Source organism: Dreissena polymorpha, chromosome 5, assembly GCF_020536995.1.
Source record: "Dreissena polymorpha isolate Duluth1 chromosome 5, UMN_Dpol_1.0, whole genome shotgun sequence".
NCBI classification, from domain to species: Eukaryota; Metazoa; Mollusca; class Bivalvia; order Myida; family Dreissenidae; genus Dreissena; species Dreissena polymorpha.
In genome coordinates, this window is record NC_068359.1 from 69,761,044 (window position 1) to 69,769,871 (window position 8,828).

General features: G+C 46.9%; 1 protein-coding gene across 1 annotated transcript; it reads right to left on the minus strand.

Annotated features, from left to right (window-relative positions):
* Window positions 1-1,172: 1,172 nt before the first annotated feature.
* On the minus strand, window positions 1,173-1,751 carry LOC127831319 (cysteine-rich, acidic integral membrane protein-like). Its single transcript, XM_052356288.1, has one exon. The coding sequence runs from the start codon at window positions 1,749-1,751 to the stop codon at window positions 1,173-1,175; it is 579 nt and encodes a 192-aa protein (XP_052212248.1).
* Between the last annotated feature and the right edge of the window lie 7,077 nt (window positions 1,752-8,828).

An 8,828-nucleotide genomic window follows, 5' to 3' on the forward strand; every position in this document is an offset into this window, starting at 1 on the left:
TATACAAGCCATTTTCGCATTCGCTAAGTTCCAGTTACCCAGAATTCATTTTGATTTCACATAATGATTATTCATGCGAGCTACGTCATGCTTCCGACGCTTACCGTATCCAATCTCGTGTTCGCACGTAAATGTTCGGATATTTCACGGGAGATATAAATGGAATTATTTGTGGCCACAAAAAAATAAAAACGAGCATTTTGTATCTCGTTATATCAATTTTACCAGACAACATATAACGTTGAAATTTTGCATTTTGCTAAAAGGAACATTGATTTTTTTATGGATTAGCTTTATTTAACGAAATATTCGATATTTTTTAGCGTGATTGTTACTTTAATATGTATTTCCTGCTGTGAATTACTTATTAACACTACTTATGTAATTATTATTTAAACAGTTGTGTAACCTCGCTTACTCATAATTTCATGTGCGTGTTATAATCATGTAGATATGTCTATTACTGTCATTATTATTTTGCTTGTACTAAACTGTGTCAACATGGGCCATTGGCCTTCTGGAAAGCCAGAGGCTCGCTTTCTAACAACATTCCTGAACTCGTTTAATAAAATATGGTATTAAATGACAACTCGTGCCAGATCCTATATGTATACTATATATTTTGTAGTTTGTTAACAAATGCTTAACTTTCATATGGATTTGCAGGTTTACTCTCATGTCAATATTGTGTTATGTGTTGAAGAGTGATAATCTTAAATTACGAATGTCATAAAACATATTGCTCTGTTACATATCGAAGAGTCTACTATGCATTGACATTTAAAAGACGGTGAAAACGGCTTTAATCATTTTTAAGTTTTGTATTTTAACCGGTTGGAAGGCATATCAGACCACACACTTAGCTCACCACTATTATTATAAACATATATTCCGTTATAAGCCCTCTGTCTTTATGCGGCCCTCAACCTTGTGAAGTTCTCTGTTCCATACAATACCAAACCTTTGTGAAATTCTCTGTCTGATGCGGTATCAAATCTTGGTGACTGTCTCTGTTTTTATTCTGTCCCTTTTTGTGAATTTCTCAATAATCATAGTGTCCCGACTATATTTCTGAATTCTTCTGGCTTTATGCAGTTTCAAACCGTCATTACAACTTCTATTTAAACCTTTATCTGTATGCGGTCCTAAACCATGTGGGGTATCATCTGACTTCACGCGGAACCCAACCTTTGTGCAAAATGCTGTGTCTCTATGAAGTAAACAACCGGTGTGGAGTCCTCTGTCTTCATGCAGTCCCCAACCGGTGTGGATTTGTCTATTTTCATTACGTCCTCAACCGGTGTGGAGTTTTTTGTTTCCATGCAGTCTTCAACCACTGTAGAGTCCTCTGTCATCATGCAGTCTTCAACCGGTGTGGAGTCCTCTGTCATCATGCAGTCTTCAACTGGTGTGGAGTCCTCTGTCATAATGCAGTCCTGAACCGGTGTGGAGTCCTCTGTCATCATGCAGTCCTCAACCGATGTGGAGTCCTCTGTTTTCATGCAGTCCTCAATCGGTATGAATTCATCTGTCTTCATGAAGTCCTCAACCAGTGTGGAGTCCTCTGTCTTCATGCAGTCCCCAACCGGTGTGGATTTGTCTATTTTCATTACGTCCTCAACCGGTGTGGAGTTTTTTGTCTCCATGCAGTCCTCAACCGGTGTAAAGTCCTCGGTTATCATGCAGTCCTCAACCGCTGTAGATTCCTCTGTCATCATGCAGTCCTCAACCGGTGTGGAGTTCTTTGTCATCATTCAGACTTCAACTGGTGTGGAGTCCTCTGTCATCATGCAGTCCTCAACCGATGTGGAGTCCTCTGTTTTATGCAGTCCTCAATCGGTAAGAAGTCATCTGTCTTCATGAAGTCCTCAACCGGTGTGGAGTTCTCTGTCTTCATGCAGTCCCCAACCGGTGTGGATTTGTCTATTTTCATTACGTCCTCAAGCGGTGTGGAGTTTTTTGTCTCCATGCAGTCCTCAACTGGTGTAAAGTCCTCGGTCATCATGCAGTCCTCAACCGCTGTAGAGTCCTCTGTCATAAGCAGTCCTCAACCGGTGTGGAGTTTTCTATCATCATGCAGTCTTCAACTGGTGTGGAGTTCTCTGTCATCTTGCAGTCCTCAACCGGTGTGGAGTCCTCTGTCTTCATACAGTCCTCAACCAGTGTGGAGTCGTCTGTCTTCATGCAGTCCTCAACCGGTATAGAGTCTTCTGTCTTTATGCAGTCCTCAAACAGTGTGGAGTCCCCTGTCATCATGCAATCCTCAATAAGTGTGGAGTCCTCTGTCATCATGCAGTCCTCAACTGTTGTGGAGTCCTCTGTCATCATACAGTCGACAGCCGTTGTGGAGTCCTGTGGCTTCATGAAGTACTCAAACGATGTGAAGTCCTCTATCATAAGCGTCCTCAACTGGTGTGGAGGCCTCTGTCATCATGCAGTCCTCAACCGGTGTGGAGTCCTCTGTCTTCATGCAGTCCTCAACCGGTATGAAGTCCTTTGACAAAAGCAGTCCTCGACCGGTGTGGGGTCCTATTTCCTCATGCAGTCCTCAACTGGTGTGGGGTCATCTGTCTACTTGCAGTCCTAAACCACTGGCGAGTCATATGACTTCATGCAGTCCTAAACATGTGTGGAGTCCTCTGTCTTCATGAAGTCCTCAACCGGTGTGGAGTTTTCTGTCATCATGCTGTCTTCACTCATGATGCAGTCCTCAACTGGTGTGGAGTCCTCTGTTATCAAGCAGTCCTCAACTGGTGTGGAGTCCTCTGTCATTATGCAGTCCTCAACCTATGTGGAGTCATCATGCAGTCCTCATCCATTATGAAGTCCTCTGTCCTCATGCAGTCTTTAGCCGGTGTGGAGTCCTCTGTCATCATACAGTCCTCAACCAGTTCGGAGTCGTCTGCCACCATGCAGTCCTCAACCGATGTAGAGTCCTATGTTATTATGCAGTCTTCAACCAGTGTGGAGTCCTCTGTCTTCATGAAGTCCGCAACCGTTGTAAAGTCCTCTGTCATAAGCAGTCCTCAACCGGTGTGGAGTCCTCTGTCATCATGCAGTCCTCAACGGGTGTGGAGTCCATTGCGTCCATGCAGTCCTCAACTGTTGTGGAGTCCTCTGTCATCATGCAGTCGACAACCGTTGTGAAGTCCTGTGTCGTCATGAAGTACTCAAACGGTGTGAAGTACTCTATTATAAGCGTCCTCAACTGGTGTGGTGGCCTCTGTCGTCATGCAGTCCTCAACCGGTGTGGAGTCCTCTGTTTTTATACAGTCCTCAACCGGTATGAAGTCCTTTGAAAAAAGCAGTCCTCGACCGGTGTGGAGTCCTATGTCTTCATGCAGTCCTCAACTGGTGTGGAGTCATCTGTCTACTTGCAGTCCTAAACCAGTGTGGAGTCCTATGACTTCATGCAGTCCTAAACCTGTGTGGAGTCCTCTGTCTTCATGCAGTCTTCAACCGTTGTGGAGTTTTCTGTCATCATGCTGTCCTCACTCATGATGCAGTCCTTAACTGGTGTGGAGTCCTCTGTCAACATGCAGTCCTCAACCGGTGTGGAGTCCTCTCTCTTCATGCAGTCCTCAACTGGTGTAGAGTACTCTGTCTTCATGAAGTCCTAAACCTGTGTGGAGTCCTCTGTCTTCCAACCGGTGTGGAGTCCTCGGCCATCATGCAGTCCTCAACCGATGTGGATTCCTCTGTTATTGTGCAGTCCTAAACCAGTTCGTAGTCCACTATCTTCATGAAGTCCGCAACCGGTGTGGAGTCCTCTGTCTTCATGAAGTCCTCAACTGGTTTGGAGTCCTCTGCCACCATGCAGTCCTTAACTGATGTGGAGTCCTCTGTTATTATGAAGTCCTAAACCTGTTCGGAGTCCACTGTCTTCATAAAGTCCGCAACCGGTGTGAAGTCCTCTGTCATAAGCAGTCCTAAACCGGTGTGGAGTCCTCTGTCGTCATGCAGTCCCTAACTTGTGTGGAGTCCATTGTCTCCTTGCAGTCCTCAACCATCGAGGAGTCCTCTAACTTTATGCAGTCCCCAACCGGTGTGGAGTCCTATGTCCTCATGCAGTCCTCAACTGACGTTAAGTCCTCTGTCTTCATAAAGTCCTCAACCGTTGTGAAGTCCTCTGTCATAAGCAGTCATCAACAAGTGTGGAGTCCTCTGACTTTATAAAGTCTTCAACCGGTGTGAAGTCCTCTGTCATAAGCTGTCCTCAAACGGAGTGGAGTCCTTTGTCTTCTTGAAGTCCTCAACCTGTTTAGATTATTTTTTATTCATGCAGTCCTCAACCTAGGTGTGGAGTCCTTTATTTTCGTGCAGTCCTCAACCTGTTTGGAGTCCTCTGTCTTCATGCAAACCTCAACCGGTATGGAGTCCTCTGTCATCATGCAGTCCTCAACCGGAGTCGAGTCGTCTGTCTTTATGCGGTCCTCAACCGGTGAGGAGTCCTCTATCATCATGCTGTCCTCACTCATCATGCAGTCCTCAACCGCTGTGGAGTCGTCTGTTATCATGCAGTCCTCAACTGTTGTGTAGTCCTCTGTCGTCATGCAGTTATCAACCGTTGGGGAGTCCTCTGTCATCATGCAGTTATCAACCGTTGGGGAGTCCTCTGTCATCTGCAGTCCTCAACTGGTGTGGAGTCCACTCTCTTCATGAACTCCTCAACCGGTGTGGAGTCCTCTGTCATCATGCAGTCCTCATCCAGTTTGTAGTCCTCTGTCATCATGCAGTCCTCAACTGGTGTGGAGTCCTCTGTCTTCATGCATTCTTCAACCTTTGTGGAGTCCTCCGTCATCATGCAGACCTCAACTGCAGTTGAGTCCTCTATCTTCATTAAGTCCTCAACCGGTGTGAAGTCCTCTGTCATAAGCTGTCCTCAAACGGTGTGGAGTCCTCTGTCTTCTTGAAGTTCTCAACCTGTTTAGATTATTTTTTATTCATGCAGTCCTCAACCGGTGTGGAGTCCTTTATCTTCGTGCAGTCCTCAACCTGTTTGGAGTCCTCTGTCTTTATGCAGTCCTCAACCGGTATGGAGTCCTCTGTTATCATGCAGCCTCAACCGGAGTCGAGTCGTCTGTCTTTATGCGGTCCTCAACCGGTGAGGAGTCCTCTATCATCATGCTGTCCTCACTCATCATGCAGTCCTCAACCGCTGTGGAGTCGTCTGTTATCATGCAGTCCTCAACTGTTGTGTAGTCCTCTGTCATCATGCAGTTATCAACCGTTGGGGAGTCCTCTGTCATCTGCAGTCCTCAACTGGTGTGGAGTCCACTCTCTTCATGAACTCCTCAACCGATGTGAAGTCCTCTGTTATCATGCAGTCCTCATCCAGTTTGTAGTCCTCTGTCATCATGCAGTCCTGAACTGGTGTGGAGTCTTCTGTCTTCATGCATTCTTCAACCGTTGTGGAGTCCTCCGTCATCATGCAGTCCTCAACTGGAGTTGAGTCCTCTGTCTTCATTAAGTCCTCAACCGCCCTGGAGTCCTCCGTCATCATGCAGTACTCAACCGGTGTGGAGTCCTCTGTCATTATGCAGTCCTCAACTGGTGTGGAGTCCACTATCATCATTCAGTCCTAAACTAGTGTGGAGTTGGAGTATTATGTCGTCATGCATTCCTCAACTGGTGTTGAGTCCTCTGTCATCATGTAGTCAAAAACTGGTGTGGAGTCCTCTACCGGTGTGGATTCTTTGTCATCATGCAGTCCTTAACCGATGTGAAGTCCTCTGTCATCATGCAGTCCTCAACAGGTGTGAAGACCTCTGTTATCATGCAGTCCTCAACCAGTGTGGAGTCCTCTGTCATCATGCAGTCCCCAACTGGTGTGGAGTCCTCTGTAATCATGCAGTCCTCAACCGGTGAGGAGTCCTCTATCATCATGCAGTCCTCAATTGGTGTGGAGTTGGAGTACTCTGTCATCATGCAGTCCTCAACTGGTGTGGAGTCCTCTATCATCATGCAGTCCTCAACTGGTTTGGAGTTGGAGTACTCTGTCATCATGCAGTCCTCAACCGGTGTTGAGTACTCTTTCATCATGCAGTTCTCAACTGGTGTGGATTTGGAGTACTCTGTCATCACGCAGTCCTCTTCTGGTGTGGAGTCCTTTATCATCATGCAGTCCTCAACTGGTTTGGAGTTTGAGTACTCTGTCATTATGCAGTCCTCAACTGGTGTGGAGTCCTCTTTCATCATCCAGTCCACAACTGGTGTGGAGTCCTCTAATATCATGCAGTCCTCAACCGGTGTGGATTCCTTGTCATCATGCAGTCCTTAACCGATGTGAGGTCCTCTGTCATCTTGCAGTCCTCAACCGGTGTGGTGTCCTTTGTTATCATGACGTCCTTAACCATTGTGGAGTCCTCTGCCATCATGCAGACCTCAACTGGTGTGGAGTCCTCTGTAATCATGCAGTCCTCAACCGATGTGGAGTCCTCTGTCATCATGCAGTCCTCAAATAGTGTGGAGTCATCTGTCTTCATACAATCCTCAACTGTTGTGGAGTCCTCTGTCATCATGCAGTCCTCAACTTGTGTGGAGTCCCCTGTCTTCATGAATTCCTCAACCGGTGTGGAGTCCTGTGTCTTCATAAAGTCACAAACCGCTGTGGAGTCCTCTGTCTTCATAAAGTCCTCAACCGGTGTGGAGTTCTCGGTCATCATGCAGTCCTCAACCGATGTGGAGTCCTCTGTCATCATGCAGTCCTCAACTGTTGTGGAGTCCTCTGTCATCATGCAGTTATCAACCGTTGTGGAGTCCTCTGTCTTCATGAAGTCCTCAACCGGTGTAAAGTCCTCTGTCATAAGCTGTCCTCAACCGGTGTGGAGACTTCTCTAATCATGCAGTCCTCAACCGGTGTGGAGTCCTCGGTCATTATGCAGTCCTCAACTGGTGTGGAGTCCTCGGTCATCATGCAGTCCTCAGCTGGTGTTGAGTCCTCTGTCATAAGCTGTCATCAACCGGTGTTGAGTCCTTTGTCTTCATTTAGTCCTCAACCGGTGTGGAGTCCTCTGTCATAATGCAGTCCTCAACCGGTGTGGAGTCATCTGTCATCATGCAGTCCTCAACTGTTGTAAAGTCCACTGTCATCATGCAGTTATCAACCGGTGTGGAGTCCTCTGTCTTCGTGAAGTTTTCAACCGGTGTAAAGTACTCTGTCATAAGCTGTCCTTAACCGGTGTGGAGTCCTCTATCATCATGCAGTCCTAAATCGGTGTGAAGTCCTCTGTCTTTATAAAGTCTTCAATCAGTGTAAAGTCCTCTGTCATCATGCATTCCTCAACCGTTGTGGAGTCCTCTTTCATCTTGCAGTTCTCAACTGTTGTGGAGTCCTCTGTCATCATGCAGTTATCAACCGGTGTGGAGCCCTCTGTCTTCATGAAGTCCTCAACCGGTGTAAAGTCCTCTGTCATAAGCTATCCTCAACCGATGTGGAGTCCTTTGTCTTCATGCAATCCTCAACTGGTGTGGAGTCGTCTGTCTTCATGCAGTCCTCAACTGGTGTGGATTCCTATCTCTTCATGCAATCATCAACCTGTGTGGAGTCCTCTTTCTTCATGCAGTCCTCAACTGGTTAGGATTCCTATGTCTTCATGCTGTCCTAAATCTGTCTGGAGTCCTCTGTCATCATGAAGTATTCAACCGTGGTGGAGTTCTCTGTCATCATGCAGTGCTCAACTGGTGTGGAGTCCTCTGTAATCATGCAGTCCTCAACCGGTGTGGAGTCCTCTATCATCATGCAGTCCTCAATTGGTGTGGAGTTGGAGTACTCTGTCACCATGCAGGCCTCAACTGGTGTGGAGTCCTCTATCATAATGCAGTCCTCAACTGGTTTGGAGTTGGAGTACTCTGTCATCATGCAGTCCTCAACCGGTGTGGAGTACGCTGTCATCATGAATTCCTCAACTGGTGTGGAGTTGGAGTACTGTGTCATCATGCAGTCCTCTGCTGGTGTGGAGTCCTCTATCATCATGCAGTCCTCAACTGGTTTGGAGTTGGAGTACTCTGTCATCATGCAGTCCTCAACTGGTGTGGAGTCCTCTGTCATCATGCAGTCCACAACTGGTGTGGAGTCCTCTAATATCATGCAGTCCTCAACCGGTGTGGATTCCTTGTCATCATGCAGTCCTTAACCGATGTGAGGTCCTCTGTCATCTTGCAGTCCTCAACCGGTGTGGGGTCCTTCGTTATCATGCAGTCCTCAACCAATGTGGAGTCCTCTGTCATCATGCAGTCCTCAACTGGTGTGGAGTCCTTTGTAATCATGCAGTCCTCAACCGGTGTGGAGTCCTTCGTCATCATGAAGTCCTCAAATAGTGTGGAGTCATCTGTCTTCATACAATCCTCAACTGTTGTTGAGTCCTCTGTCATCATGCAGTCCTCAACTTGTGTGGAGTCCTCTGTCTTCATGAATTCCTCAACCGGTGTGGAGTCCTGTGTCTTCATAAAGTCACAAACCGCTGTGGAGTCCTCTGTCTTCATAAAGTCCTCAACCGGTGTGGAGTTCTCTGTCATCATGCAGTCCCCAACCGTTGTGGAGTCCTCTGTCATCATGCAGTCCTCAACTGTTGTGGAGTTCTCTGTCATCATACAGTTATCAACCGTTGTGGAGTCCTCTGTATTCATGAAGTCCTCAACCGGTGTAAAGTCCTCTGTCATAAGCTGTCTTCAACCGGTGCGGAGTCCTTTGTCTTCATAAAGTCCTAAACCAGTGTGAAGTCCTCGGTCATCATGCAGTCCTCAACTGGTGTGGAGTCCTCGGTCATCATGCAGCACTAAGCTGGTGTTAGGTCTTCTGTCATAAGCTGTCATCAACCGGTGTGGAG